This window comes from Rhinopithecus roxellana, chromosome 14 (genome assembly GCF_007565055.1).
Source record: "Rhinopithecus roxellana isolate Shanxi Qingling chromosome 14, ASM756505v1, whole genome shotgun sequence".
Lineage (NCBI taxonomy): Eukaryota > Metazoa > Chordata > Mammalia > Primates > Cercopithecidae > Rhinopithecus > Rhinopithecus roxellana.
Window position 1 is genome coordinate 122,315,663 of NC_044562.1, and position 15,564 is coordinate 122,331,226.

The window sequence follows — 15,564 nt, forward strand, 5'->3', positions numbered from 1 at the left end:
TGTAATCCCAGCTTCTCCAGAGCCTGAGGCAGGAGAATCCCTTGAGCCCAGGAGTCTGAGGCTGCAGTGAGGTGTGATCACGTCACTGCACTCCAGCCAGGGTGACAGAGCAAGACCCCGTCTCCTAAACAAGAAAAGAGTTTCCTGGAGCTCTTTCTTTGTCCCCTAATGATAATTTTTCTTTCTATAAACACAACCACCAAAATTTCAATTTTAAAAACATATGCTCTGGTAAGAAAAACATAGTTCTATGATTAACAGTATGTTCCAACATGAAAATGTTACAGAAGATACTTTTTAAATGTGAAAAATCAACCTATATTGATTTTTATTTATTTACAAAATTGGGAAACAGGTAAAAGGAACATAAGTAATGTCTTAGTCTGTTTGGGCTGCTATAATAAAATGCCATAGGCTGGATGGCTTGTAAGAACAGAAATGGCCAGGTGTGGTGGCTCACGCCTGTAATCCCAGCACTTTGGGAGGCCAAGCCGGCTGGATCACAAGGTCAGGAGTTCAAGACTAACCTGGCCAACATAGTGAAACCCTGTCTCTACCAAAAATATAAAAATTAGCCAGGCGAGGTGGCGGGCGCCTGTAATCCCAGCTACTTGGGAGGCTGAGGCAGGAGAATGGTGTGAACCCGGGAGGCAGAGCTTGCAGTGAGCCAACACTGCGCCACTGCACTCCAGCCTAGGCGACAGAGCGAGACTCTGTCTAAAAAACAAAAACAAAAAACCCAGAAATTTAGTTCTCACAGTTCTGGAGACGTGAAGTCTAATTTCAAGGTGCTGGCCGACTTGGTGTCTGGTGAGGACCCACTTCCATGGGTTATACCTTCTGGCTGTGTCCTCAAACAATTCTATTTAAACACAATGTATTTCACACATGTACATGAGCCGGAAGGAAACTCAAACCAGGGGTCTGTTTGAGGTTTTTTGTTTTGTTTTGTTTGAATGGAGTCTCACTCTGTCGCCTGGGCTGGAGTGCAGTGGGGTCAGTCTCCGCTCACTGCAACCTCCACCTTCCAGATTCAAGTGATTCTTCTGCCTCAGTCTCCTGAGTAGCTGGGATTACAGGCATGTGCCACCACATCCAGCTAATGTTTGTATTTTTAGTAGAGATGGGGTTTCACCAAGTTGGTCAGTCTGGTCTTGAACTCCTGACCTCGTGATCCACCCACCTCAGCCTCCCAAAGTGCTGGGATTACAGGAGTGAGTGCCACCGCGCCTGGCCGTCTGTGTTTTTATTTATTCATGTATCTGAGACAGAGTCTCATTCTGTCTCCCATGCTGGAGTGCAGTGGTGTGATCAGGGCTCCCTGCAGCCTCTACTTTCTGGGCTCAAGTGATCCTCCCTCTTCAGCCTCCCGAGTAGCTGGAACCACAGGCGCACACCACAACGCCTGGCTAAAACTTTTTTGTAAGTAAGGAACCTCATGTTGCCAGGCTGGTCTCGAACCCCTGGGCTCAAGTGATTCTCCGGTCTTGGCCTCTCAAAATGCTGAGATTACAGGGGTGACCCACTGTGCCTGGCCTCATTTTGTATTTATATTTACTCAAAATGACAGCCTCGACAGGTTTCCTTGCAAAGGTGTGCAGAGCACGGCAAGAACTTCAACGGGTAGACTGGGCGGACTCAGGAGGGCAGTGGCACCTCCCCCTGCATCCCCTGCGGAGCTTTTCTCAGCCTGCGCCTCCGGGCAAGGAAGAGGGCCGCGTGCAGTCCTGACACTCCTGCCTGAAGAGCCCCTCATGTATTACAGTGTTTCTTGTTCACCACACAGGAATGGCCGGCAGGAGTGAAAGAGACAAGACTTTCCACGCGAGAACGGCATTTCCTAAAGCAAAGTATTAGACCCCAAATGGTGAAACCTGGAGGAAGATTCCCCCAGCTCTGCCTGGTGGCCTGCTTTTTCCTGAGGTTCTCAGCAGCACTGGGTAGATGCAGCCGCATCAGGGTCTGACTGTGGAAGGCAGGAGCCCTGTCCTGCATTGGGGCTATTGAGATCCTGGAAGGGCTGACTGAGGTCGCCTGTAATACCAGTGGGAATGAGGGAGGGGCCGGAGTGATGCTGCAGTGGGGAAGTTTCTTTTATTAAAAAAAAATATATATTATTTAATTTTAATTTTAAAGTTTTTGAGACAGGGTCTTGCTCTGTAGCCTAGGCTGGAATGCAGCAGTGCCATCATACTATAGTTCACCATAGCCTCTACCTCCAGGGCTCAGTGATCCTCCTGCCTCGGCCTCCCAAAGTGCTGGGATTACAGGCTTGAGCCACCGCGCTCGGCCTCTTGTTTTTAATGTGGGTTTTATTGTTATTTAGGTAGGACAAGAATGCAGACGTGGAAATGATGAAAAGATAGTTTGTTATATTCACAGGGCAAGAGGACAGGCCACCCCACATCACACAGGGCCATGTCGAGAGGCACCAGGGTCGGTCAGGAAGCAAAGGGAGCAAGGGGAAAATGTACCAAGCAACTAGGGGCAGCCCCTGTGCCCTGGAGTCTGCAGAAATGACTCACTAGCCAACCCTACACTATCTGCCCCGGCCTCCTTCCCACAGAAGTCACAGTACAGGCTCCTGCCCACGGTGCCCGCTCCCTCTGCCTCCCGGCCCACCCTGGGGCTGCCCCATGTGGCCCTGCAAGACACACCTCCTGTTTCTAAGTGAGTATACACACTTTTTCCTCATCATTTCCAGGTCTGCATTCTTTTTTTTTTTGAGGCGGAGTCTTGCTCTGTGGCCTAGGCTGGAGTGCAGTGGTGCGATCTTGGCTCACTGCAAGGTCCACCTCCCGGGTTCATGCCATTCTCCTGCCTCAGCCTCCCAAGTAGGTGGGACTACAGGCGCCCACCACGCCCGGCTAATTTTTTCACTTTTAGTAGAGACGGGGTTTCACCGTGTTAGCCAGGATGGTCTCGATCTACTGACCTTGTGATCCACCCGCCTTGGCCTCCCAAAGTGCTGGGATTATAGGCGTGAGCCACCGCGCCCGGCCCATGTCTGCATTCTTACCTTATCTGATTAAAACGAATCTCATTTGAAAACGAACTGATTCAGCAAATAAATCAGTCATGTCAACAAACTGGTAACATTCTCGCATATATAGTGCCAAAGTTTAGCTGTTTCAGGTAATTAACATAATTTGTATAAGGATTAGAAATAGCTCTACGGTAGATCACATTTCAGATTTAATGGCAATAAATTTGTTGGAGAGGCCGTGATATGCAATTCCATTTGTCAAATCATGGTTGCATCACAACCGTAGGTTTGAGTACAGATAGACGATCTGATAAAAATCAACAAAAGCATATAGGATCTATGGAATAAAGAGTATTGTATATTTTGTTACTGTGAATTCTGTGCTATAATGTACTTTATATCAGTAAAACTTATAATAAAGTGGTATCGGCTGGGAGCAGTGGCTCACGCCTGTAATCCCAGCACTTCAGGAGGCCAAGGCAGGTGGATCACAAGGTCAGGAGATCAAGACCATCCTGGCTAACACGGTGAAACCCTGTCTCTACTAAAAATACAAAAAAATTAGCTGGGCGTGATAGCGGGTGCCTGTAGTCCCAGCTACTAAGGAGGCTGAGGCAGGAGAATGGCGTGAACACAGGGTGCGGAGCTTGCAGTGAGTCGAGATCACGCCACTGCACTCCAGCCTGGGCAACAGAGTGAGACTCTGTCTCAAAAAAGAAGAAGAATAAAAGTTATATCAGCATACTGATGCACGTTTTTTGTTTCTGGAGAGCCAGTTCTTACACACTGAGCAGCACATCCTTCCCCGTGGGAGTGCTGCAGACACTTCCCAGCCCAGCACTCCACTCACTTGGCAGCATTCAGCTTCTGGGGATCCAGCCAGCCCTGTGGCCACAAACTTCCATAGTACTGTGCCGGGGTTCCGAAGGGGTCCAGGCGCTGGCCAGATCAGTGGGAGTCGAGCAGCTGTAACCATAGGAGACACAGCCCCTTGTTTTCCTTTCCCCATAACAGACAGTCCAAGTGAGATGAGAAGTGCCTGTGCATAGAAAGCTTATCAAACTTAATTTTAAATACTCAAAACTGAATTCCACGGAAAAGTCACTCCCAGAAACTTTTGCTGGTGTGATGTATGGCTGTACGTGCCAGAGTGGCTTTGCAGACAACGGAAACTGGGAAAATATCCAGAGGCTGCTTCTGAATGCTCACAGCCAGAAAAATCCATTTGGTTCTAGGCTAGAGTGGGGAAATTGTGGTGTGGCTGAAAGGAACAAGAGTGCCCCTCAGACGGCAGGCATTCGCTGGGGCTCTGAAGTGAAACTCCGACATAGGAATGGGCTGAACACACCAGCTCTGTGCTGGTGTAAGTCCTTATGCACCCTCTGCATCTCCTCCCACTATCCCTGGCGAGTGGCTCCCTCAGAGAGGGCGTGTGAGGACAGATTTTGCTCTTCTGGGATGTGTGGGGGATGACTGAGCCAGGGCTAAGCTGGCAAGTAAAGTGCAGCTTCTACAAACACTACAGAATGGACACAGCTGGGGACTGCTCTGGGAAGGGAGGTGCCCTCCCTCCATCTGGGTGAGCAAACCCAGGGCTGTGAACAGGCTCTTCCCAGCAAGGGGTGCTGGCAGATAGTGGCCTAGGGGGATGTCTCTATTTGTCCTCCTCAACCGCAGGGGACAGATAAGATCTGGGACACGTTTATATGACTATATGACGCTAACAGCCATGAGCCCAGCATTGCTCTCTTCTCTCCTGAGAAGTTTCTCCTTTTTAACTGTCTCCCTGGACACCTGGGCTGCGAAAAGAAAATGTCTTTTATCCTCAAATTCTCCTTGTCTTTTCAGGGCTAGGTAGGTAAAGGCTTTTCAATTAGTTCGTAGACAGATAAATGGTGAGTTTGACTTTCTTGCTTATAATCAGGAATCATTTCACTGGAAGGATCCTTTCTAGTATTCCATTAGAGAAATCCATAGAGCCTGATTTCTAATTTTCTAATTAAAAGGTATTTCTACCCTAGATATTCATACTAATATTGAACAGTTCTGTTTTCCTTTTAACCACAACTGTGACCTCTCAAGTTCCATTTCCTAAATGCACCTACTGAAAATAAGGCAGGGTCTTTTTTGCCTGGCAATGTAAAAAAATAGGCATTCTGTAAACACAAATTTTATGAATAGCATATACATATTCATCAAGCTCTTAGGATAATTTGCAAAGTTTATGACTTGTTTATTCCTACAATAAACTGAAATAAAAGGTACTGCTCAGAACGCACTTGAAACTACCTTAAGACAACTTTGGTATATAAAAAAATATATGTATATTTTATATATATATATATATATATATATATTTTTTTTTTTTTTTCCTCACTTTGTTGCCCAGGCTGGAGTGCAGTGCCACAATCTCGGCTCACTGCAAGCTCTGCCTCCCGGGTTCACGCCATTCTCCTGCCTCAGCCTCTCAAGTACCTGGGACTACAGGCGCTGCCATCATGCCCAGCTAATTTTTTTTTTTTTTTTTTTTTTTTTTTTGTATTTTTAGTGGAGACGGAGCTTCACCGTGTTAGCCAGGATGGTCTCGAGCTCCTGACCTCGTGATCCGCCCACCTCGGTCTCCCAAAGTGGTGAGATTACAGATGTGAGCCCGGCCTCAAAACATTAATGCCTAGAAATATTTTTGTCTTAAAACTTGAATAATTATTTTTCTCATGAACCAATGAACTCCAAGCCAGCCCTCTAATGAAGTTCTACTCTATTTTTATTTAATACTCATTTGAATGTTACGTTAAATTCGTATTTTCATAGCCACTAGTTGAAAAGATTGAAAATGCCAATAAACTCATTGACAATATAAAACGTAAAAGTAATTGTGTCACGCAGGCTTGTGAACTACCGTGCATTTTAAAAGCTGAAGCGCTCAATGCAAATGTCCTTTACCTGAGGTGTTCACTCATTACGCATGGCCAAGCCTGTGCGGTGTGGCCCGGCCTGGCGTCCTCAGCTCGCGGCGCCCATCGCCCCGGACTGGCTGTGGAAGCGGCCTGAGAAGGGGCGCCGGGGAGACGGAGGAGGCTGCCTGGGGCTCTTTAGGCTGAACTCTGCCTGCCTCGCCTTGCGGTAGGTTCCGCAGCAGACGCGCCCCCCGTAAGGGAGATGTTGTGAAAGGAAGGTGCTAACTGTCGGGGGAAGGAGGCGGTGCCAGGCTTTCTGGCTCCAGCTTTGGCTCCTTCTCGCTGTTGTCCTGCTGTCTCTACCTACAGGTCCCAGCCGTGCTGGGGACACACGTATCTGGATCTGGATCTGGATACCAGATCCAAGGATCTGGAGCCCAAGGCGCTTTCATGAAAATGTTTATTACCCCGTAAAAATATCCACCCAGCGCTTCAGCTTACGGTAACCTAAACACATCTATTATTTACAACAGTGAAAATGAAAGGCGATGCCCAGGTCCCGGCCTTCTGCAGGGGGCGCCGCTCCCGCTGCAGGACGGAAGGCACGAGGGACCGAGGGTGCGCGGGCGCGTCCGGGCGCAGGAGGCGGTGCAGGAGCGCGCAGGGCAACAGGAGCAGCAGGCTGGACGCGCCCGCGGCGCGGGGCCCTGGAGCGTGGGAGGCCAGGAAGTCTTTCGGGTCTGGAAAAAAAGACAAACCGGAGATGTATGAATACAGCGTTGCGGCTCGGTTTGAGGGCGTGCAATAGAAACGCCGGCTCCCCGCCTTCTGCAGGCCCCTTTCTCCTAAGCCCTCGTTAGGCTCCGCCCCTGGGCGGCGCTGTAGGGCGAGGTGTGCGGAGGCTGGCACCTGCTGGCTGCACAGAGGGTTTCCTCTAAATGTTTGTAGAACTCAGAGCGCTGAAGGAGAATTACAGTCCTGTTTTTAAAGGGGAACGAAGAACAGCCCTTCAGTCTCTCTCATTTGGCCTATGACCTTTCAGGGAGTCCCGCTCCAGGTCATTGAGCAATTGGGCAAATAGACCCGATTTAAAACAGTGCTGTAGTATATAAATCAGCTCACCTCCATCTCCTGCAACAAAGGTTCCACTTTTCCCCAAATGAGTGCTCGAAATATTTCTTTGACGAGGGACAGCTGATGGAGCAGGAGGGTGCAGCTACTCAAAGTCTGGTTGCTGTTCTGAGGAGGCCTAGCCCTGTGAGTGGCGCCGCGCCTGATGGGACTCACCTGCTGCCCCCCTCGTCCACACCGCTGGTCACAGGAGGCCATGCCTGAACGCCTAGTCCCTGTCTCCCCTCCCCACCCCTCACGGCAGGCCTCATTCATGCTGAACCCTGATGGTCCCTGAGGACCTTGGTAGCTGGGACTCCAGTCCAGAACAGTGGAATGGGAATCTCTGGAGTGGTGGGGCTGGGCAGGGTCTTGGCTAATGCCCTGGGTGGTGATTGCCATGTGAAGTGGACAACCTTGCAGGCATGGCAGCCAACACCACTAGAACATTCTGATAAGTGAGTTCAGGCCTGGCTTGGAGTGGGGTCAGGCTGGTGGAAGAGCATGGCCAACTACAGGGACCCTCTCCCCAGGGCAACTGAGCAAAGGCCAGCCACCTCCCCACCTGCCGACCAGGCCTGCCCCACCCTCTACTATACCTCCAGGAGATGCCCTCTGGTCTTGGGAACCTGGCATGAATATGAAACTGGAAATTAACAAGGAATGATGCAGACGAGCACCTGCAGCAAGAACCACTCTACACCTGTCCACAGGTAGGCTGTGGTGGCATTGGCCAGGTCAGGCTCACTCCAGGCTTGGGTGCCACCTCCCCATAGCACCCCACCTTGGGAGAGAGGGTTGTTCCAGGGGTGCCAGAATCCCCAAACAGGAATGCTAACATCTAGGTTCAGACAAGGCTCCAGAGAAGCTGATGCTAAGACAGGCGCTCACAGCATGTGAAGCTATTCAGGTGGGAAAGGGGTCAGCAGTGCTGGGTCTGTGCTGGCCTTCCCCTGATGGAAGGAAACAGGAGGGCTGGATGCCGGGTGCATGCTTACAGACTCAGAGCCAGCTGGACCTGTGAGAGCCATCTGGCCCACGGATGTATGTTTGGTTGTTAGTTGGTTGGTGGGTTTTTGCCAGAATTGCATTTTTAAAAATTAGTTTGCAGCAGTGAGGTGAGTCCTGACCTGGCCCTGTCTCACTTCTGTGTTACCTGCCCATCTCTGAAGACACCTGACTTGGCTACATCACTGTGTCATTGTATAGACTCTAAATTTTAGAGTCTATGGAATTAAATTGTCTCTTGATACTTGTAAACACTGATACTTGATGTTGTAGGGCCACAGTAGAAAGAGCCACCCCCTCAGACTAACAAGGAGATCCTGGCTAGCTCAGGACTGGGGAAAGGTCCCTGCTAAATGGAAGCTTTTCATTCTTGGACCCGCAGAGCATCAGTCAGAGCAATGAGGGCTCTTGGAGATCCCCAGACAGAGAGTCCCTGCAGGAGCCAGGGGGCCACGCTTTTGTAGCAACATTCTATCTTCCACATACTCTTCAAAACCATCATAATCTCCCATTAAAGGATGTAAAACATTTACTTACCTATTACTGTGCTGTTGGCTTTGGAACATGACCAAACTTTCTATATTCTGTACAACACTATAAAAAATACCTTCATTTGTTTCATATTTATTCTTTCTTTTCTTTTTAAGAGCGAGGATCCCGCTCTGTCACCCAGGTTGGAGTGCAGTCGTAGTTCAATGTAACCTCACACTCCTAGGCTCAAGTGATCCTTCTGCCTCTCAGCCTCCTAAGTAGTTGGGATCACAGGTGCTCGTCACCACACCTGGCTAATTTTAAAAATTTTTTGTAGAGACAGGTCTTGCTATATTGCCCAGGCTGTTCTCAAACTCCTGGCCTCAAGCAATCCTCCCAGCTAAGCCTCCCAGAGTTCTGGGATTATAGGCATGAGCCACTGTACTCAGTCATATTGATAATTACTCTTATAGAAAGAGTACAAGAATGGGCCAGGCATGGTGGCTCATGCCTGTAATCCCAGCACTTTGGGAGGCCGAGGTGGGTGGATCATGAGGTAAGGAGATCAAGACCATCTTGGCTAAGATGGTTAAACCCCATCTCTACTAAAAATAAAAAAAATTAAAAAATTAACCAGGTGTGGTGGCAGGCGCCTGTAGTCCCAGCTACTCAGGAAGCTGAGGCAGAATGGTGTGAACCCTGGAGGCAGAGCTTGTGATGAGCCAAGATCATGCCACTGCACTGTAGCCTGGGCGACAGAGTGAGACTGCATCTCAAAAAAAAAAAAAAAAAAAAAAAAAAGAGTACAAGAATGGCACAAGGTTAAGAATCAGACCCTTTTTACTACTGTAGGAGTTGATCTCTCTGTGTCTCAGCTGCCCCAAACGTAAAAGGTGTACCTACTTCATTGGCTTTCATAAGAGTTAAATGGGATAATGGGTATATAAAGTGCCTGAAATACACTGAGAGCTCCTCTCCTGCTGTAACACCCAGAAGAGCTTGCCCTACTGCAATGGCACATGCCACGGAGGATATTCCATCTATCATCACCCTTGTGAACTTGAAATAATCGTAACCACCATCTGCACAGCCATCACAAGCATCACTGTAACTTGCCTTGAAGCAGGATGAATGGGTAAAATAACACAAAGGTATTACTACCCTCTCTGCACCTGACAGATGACTCTGAAGGATGACTGTACTATTTCGTCCAGCTTTGATGAACAGAGCCACATTTTCAGAGCCATTATCACTGTCCTTGGTAAATAGCAGTCCCAGCACTGGATGTTTCCAAGAATGTAAAATCATGACCAGATATCGTGCAAGTCTCACAGCTAGTCCGTTCCCCACATTCCAACCTGGGCAGTCTAATGGCAGGTGGGAACTGCCTTCATGTGTGAGGACCACACAAGCATCCGCTGTGATTCTGATGCCTGTCTGTGAAGTCTGTGTCTTCCTGTCTCTGGGGCCTAGAGGAGCAGCTGGTGACTCAGGGGCAGAGGCCCAGCAAAAGGAGCACACATATAAGAGGGGGTGCTTTGGGAAAATGTGGGAAGTGGGGTTAGGGGCTGTGCCTGTATTAAGAGTGTTCCTGGACTGCTGGGCCTACCAGGGAGAGAAGAGAGGACAGGAAGGTGAAGGAGAGCTAAGCATGCATTAAGTGTTCTCCACTGCGGGCCTCCGAGAGCAAGAGGGAAGCTGGGGGAGCCGGGTTGAAGATCTTTGGCCACTGGTGCTGCCCTCCACACAGCCCTAGCAGGATGGCCTGAGGACGACAGGTGGGAAGTGGGGTTGCAGGGCTGTGCCCTTTGACAGATGGAGGTTCCCAGGGCTGACTGAAGTGGAGGGAGGGGGCAGGAGAGTGGCTCGGGGGCCTTGGCTTCATCAGGCGCGCCCCTGGACACTGCACCACCAGACCACCCAGGCCTGGGAGAGGGCAGAGCCAGGTTGGGGCTGAGAGACTGGGCCTTCGCTGGCTGTGCCCTCCATTGCTAGTTCCAGCCAGTGCTCGCCAAAGAGGAGAGGCGAGAAGGCACAGGATTCCAGAGGGAAATGCCGTGCTGCCAATGCCGTGCTGCCTGTGCCCCTGCTGGTCCCACAGCTGAGCAGATGGTGCTAGCCTAGTGCAGAGAAACCACCTGAGATTTAGGCAGCTAACTTGTCTCCCAGATTCCTCTCCGATTACCAGTTGGTCATCTCCTGAAATTCTGCTCACTGAAACGGACACAGGAGGACACTGTTTGGAAATCATTTTTAAACTCAGCAATCTGGATATGAGCAACTTCAAAACAAAATTTAATTCACTATATGATTCCCAGTGAATGCGATTTTCTTCAGTGATGAATCAATCTAGTTTGCTGAATGCTATGTGGCCTGGCAATGGAAGATGCACTGTGGATCGGTATGGAGGGTGAGCTGCAGTGAAGGCGCAACAGTGTGGTGGTGAGCTGGGGACCGAATTGCAGGGCCTCTTACCACAGCTGCCAGGCGTCTGGAGGGGGAGGCAGTGCAGGGTCCCGAAGACGCATCTGCAAAGGTGGCAGCCGCGGAGGGTCCAGGCTCCATGCTCCAGGGCACCGCATTCACTGAGAAGACCGGGACCTGCATCAATGCGGTGACCTGCGTGTCCCTCGCCCGGCGCCCACTCCCCGCGCCCCCCGACCCGCACGTCCCTCGCCCGGCGCCCACTCCCGTCCTCCCCGCGCACCCCGGTGCCCACCTGTGCCTCTGGTCATGCTCGCAATAGCGGCCGGTGAAGTGGGCCGGGCACACGCAGAAGCTGCCCAGCACGCAGGTGCCGCCGTTCCGGCAGCAGCGCGGCCTCGAGGACGCACCTGCGGGATCACCCGCGCGTCAGCCCCGCGCCCTCAGCGGCCCGTGGCCCTCCCGATTCTCCCGCAGGGACGGGGCCGAACGTGGCCGCCCCGGGGAGGCAGTAAAATCAGCTCCCCGCCAAGTGTGTTTGCTCAGGTAAACCCTGCTTGTTAGGGACATGAAACAAACGACCAGGGCTGCGGCCTGCAAACCCGGCTTGCTCTCTCCCTTCCTTTCACATGTTAACCTCTGGCTGTGGCTTCACCTGACAGTGATTAAGCACAGGCCTCCCAGGCGGGACCACCCACGAGTGTGATGACGCCAAACCCACCGGCGAGGGGCCTCCTGGGGACGCCGTGTCTGCGATAAGCCAACCAAGGGTCCACTGTTATCTTGGCTTGGGATGCTTATTTTCAACACATTTAAATCACAGTTCTCTAGATCTGCAGCAGAATAGCCATTGAAGAGCAAACAGGACGTTTTGCCAATGAAAGAATAAAACTTTTTAACACCTCACTAGGAACTGTGTCTAGCTTTATAGCTTTATAAGTGCATCATCATTTGAAGGTAACAAAATGCTCTCCTTGAATTTTATCCTGAATTTATACTACCTATTCTTATATCCTAAACTCTGAGTCCGCAGACTGAGATGACGCTCGGGATTTTGTGGGCAGCGCAACTTACCCTCTCCCGGCAACTTACCCTCTCCAAAAGCCCGGGAGTAGGGGAGTGGCTCCTCCGGCCCCCAGCCCTGGGCGCTCCCAGTCACCTCCCCAAAATGCCTGGAGGTCCAGTTGAGCGGTGACTGTTGGTGCTTCTGAGTGGCAACCTTGGTGACTTCCTCTCTACAGCCGTTATGTTTCTCTCTTTGATAGCCTTTAAAAAATACTGAAAATGTGAGACTGATAATGATTGAGAAACAAATATTTTATGCAATTAAAACTGAAATTATGAATAAAATGTTTCTTACTGTTTCCCAAATTGGTGATCTGTAATGCCAAACTGACCGTAAACAGAAACCTAGAATATTTAAAGAAAATCATTGACGTTGAAAATGTCTTTAAAAGTATAAGCAGAAATTCACCTATACATAAAAATACAACGCAATCATTATATATAAGTATAAAATTATGTAAAATAATTATAATGAATAAGGCAATCATTTTGTAACTTGTAGGTTTTCATTAATTTTGCTATGGCTTAGAAAGATTTTGAGACAGAAAGTGTACACCTCCTTTAATGAACAGTGGCTCATGAGCTACGATTTATTCTTAGGCTCTCAAGACCCCCTCTTGGCTCTAAGATCTCATGACCTCTGTCTTTACCTGACATGGTGCCTCCAGGTCATTTTTGGTTTGAGAGTCTCCTTCTCTGAGTGCATTGAAGATCAGTTTCCAGGAAAGCTGAGTCTGAAGAGCCTCTGCATTTGAAGGTGTCTTTACTCCAGACCCCGGGGACACAGAATGGACGAGTACGGAAGGTGAGGACGTTCCTTCGCTTCCTCAGCCAGGACAAACGGGATGGTATCTCGAGTTCTACAGCCCCTGAGCTAGGGTCGGGGGTGCAGTGACAGGCAGGCCCCTCTGCGCCTGAAGGACGCCTGAAGGACGATCCCCTCTGAGACCTGGCTGGGGGTGGGGACTCGGGCTGACTCCCCCCAGCCGTGTTTACAGTGCTGACAGCAGCAGGAGTGACCAATCCCTGGGGTAAAACATTGGTATCCAAGGTGACGAGCCATTTTCCCACTGGAAAAAAAAAAAAAAAAAACCAACATGAACAAAAAGCTTTCATAGGAAGATGGAGATTTTCTATCGCGTACTCCTTGTACTGGGAGATGGTGAGCGGCCCTGCGGGAGAGGGAGCTGCCGTATGGGGCACAGGCCACAGCCTCGGGTCCCAGCTGCCCTGAATGGGGAACACGAGGATAAGGGAAAGCATGTCCCCCCTGCTTTAAGAGAGGCCCCATCACTCCGCAGATGGTGCCTCTTCTCTGTGCCCGGCAAGTGGGGGAGGGGCTCTGCCCCCATCTACTATAGGACCCTCTAGGGTAGGCGCTATGATTATCCCCTACATGAAAAGAGAGAAAGGGAGGCTCAGAGAGTTCCAGTCCCTTGGCAGTTCGATCTCTGAAAAACATGAATGGCGCAGATATGATGAGATACCCACAGGTATTTAAGGCAACCACAGGGAGCCCTTGGGAGCACAGGGGCAACTGCAGCGCCCGCCCTCGCCGGAGGAGCCTGCTGAATCCAAACGGAACTCAAGGAGGGAGCGATCTGTGGTCTTTTCTACCACCTTCTAAATCTGTTTTTCTAACAACGGGAATAGGGACTGAGGCCCTTTTATCAGCACTAAAGAAGACCCTTTGCAACCCAGTGTTGCAAATTGTTCTGTGATTTTAATATAAAAACTTATTTCTAAAAATAGGATTCTTCCTCCAAGGCTGAAATAATCTTCAACGGTGATTTAATTTCTTACACCTTTACATGTGAGGTTTATTAAAGAGGCTGTTAAATAAAGCAATGGGAAATTGGAGGACCAGGCTGTCCCAGGGCCCTCCCAGCAATGGGTCCTGTGGGCTGCCAGGACCAGGTCAAGGCCAGCAGACCTGAGTGGGCAGAGCACACGGAGGAAGGTGCCCCAGAACTTCATCAAGCATCTGTAAGTGGAGTCATGAGACAAACACCTTGTTAATTTTGTTTTTTCAGAGGCAAAGTGTCACTCTGTCTCCCAGGCTGGAGTGCAGTGAGTGATCATAGCTCACCACATCCTCAAACTCCTGGGCTCAAGTGATCCTCCCACCTCAGCCTCTGAATGGCTAGGACTACAGGCTTGTGCCCCTATGCCCAGCTATTTTTTTTTTAATTTTGTGGAGATAGGGTCTTGCTATGTTGCCCAGGCTGTCCTCTAACTTCTGGCCTTAAGCAATCCTCCTGCCTCTGCCTCCCAAAGTGTTGGGATTACAGGCACAAACCCACCATGCCCGGTGAAAAATACACTTTTTTTTTGAGACAGAGTCTCACTCTGTCACCCAGGCTGGAGTGTAGTGGCGTGATCTTGGCTCACTGCCAGTTCTGCCTTCCGGGTTCACACCTTTCTCCTGCCTCAGCCTCCTGAGTAGCTGAGACTACAGGCACCCACCACCACGCCTGGCTAATTTTTTGTATTTTTAGTAGAGATGGGTTTCACCATGTTAGCCGGGATGGTCTCGATCTCCCGACCTCCTGATCCGCCTGCTTCGGCCTCCCACAGTGCTGGGATTACAGGCATGAGCCATCGCATCTGGTCAAAAAATACACTTTTAAACTCAATGGTTACTACTGGTTAATTACATCATTTAATTATATGTAAAAGTAAGTACATTTTATGACTTTAAATTAATAGAATCTTCTGCATGAGCTAAATTGTTTGTATACTAAAATGAAGGTGTATATAAGCTAGAGGATTGTATTTTTTGTCTAAATAAGTTTTAAAACTGTTCACTTTACAGAGTGATGTTGAAACCAAACCTCTCTGACAATATGAAAGCTTTAAAAGCAGCCTCTAAAATCTAACTTTCCCCCATAGTTTATTTATTAAATTTTACCTTAGTGGACATTTCCAAACATACACAAAGGCTGGGAGAATGAGCCAATAAGCCCAGGTTCAGCAATTCAGTATCAGCCTTGGCCAATCTTATCTCATTTGTTTCCTCCCTAACTTTTTTCTTGAAGTTTTAAAAACTCCAATACATCATGACATTTCATATGTAGAGTAAGATTTTGAAAATCTGCACTGTATAAGTGAAAACTAGGGAAAAAAATGTCTTGCCAGCAAGACAGAACTGAGAGGCAAGAAATATCAGTGCGATATGCTTAAGCTGCTTGCTCTGAGAAGGGCCGATGGCCTGGCGATAAAGCTTCTGATGACCTATTTTCGCCAAACTGTCACTTGCCCTCCACACAAAGCTTTGTGGTCCTGGGTTGCCGCATTGACTCAAAGGTCTTATAAAAGGGTTTTGCATTTTACTGAAGAGGAGCTGCCCTGTTTGCCATCAAGAGGCCCAGCTGGAAGCGTTGCCGGGAGCACGGGAAGGGTGGAGGTGGGTCCCTGCCAGGAAAGGCCTCTTTCCTCCTTATCAGCTGTAAACAGATAAGGCTGGAGCCGACCCACCCATCAAAACTCCAGTGGAGGGAGGCTGAGGCAGGAGAACGGCGGGAACCCGGGGGGCGGAGCTTGCAGTGAGCTGAGATCCGGCCACTGCACTCCAGCCTGGGCGACAGAGCGAGACTCCGTCTC

At 49.6% G+C, this 15,564-nt stretch overlaps 1 protein-coding gene across 2 annotated transcripts; it reads right to left on the reverse strand.

The window, feature by feature from the left end:
- Positions 1-6,325: 6,325 nt before the first annotated feature.
- LOC104674398 (cryptic protein) lies at positions 6,326-12,929 on the reverse strand. Of its 2 annotated transcripts, XM_010378692.2 has the most exons (6): positions 12,612-12,929; positions 12,257-12,306; positions 11,989-12,162; positions 11,192-11,306; positions 10,948-11,057; positions 6,326-6,623 (listed from the first exon to the last, which is right to left on the reverse strand). In XM_010378692.2, exons 1-6 carry the CDS (start codon positions 12,665-12,667, stop codon positions 6,391-6,393), a joined length of 738 nt encoding a protein of 245 aa, XP_010376994.1. In that variant the 5' UTR covers positions 12,668-12,929; the 3' UTR covers positions 6,326-6,390. The 2 variants fall into 2 exon arrangements, with proteins under 2 accessions (XP_010376994.1, XP_010376995.2); XM_010378693.2 differs by lacking the exon at positions 11,192-11,306.
- Positions 12,930-15,564: the final 2,635 nt, after the last annotated feature.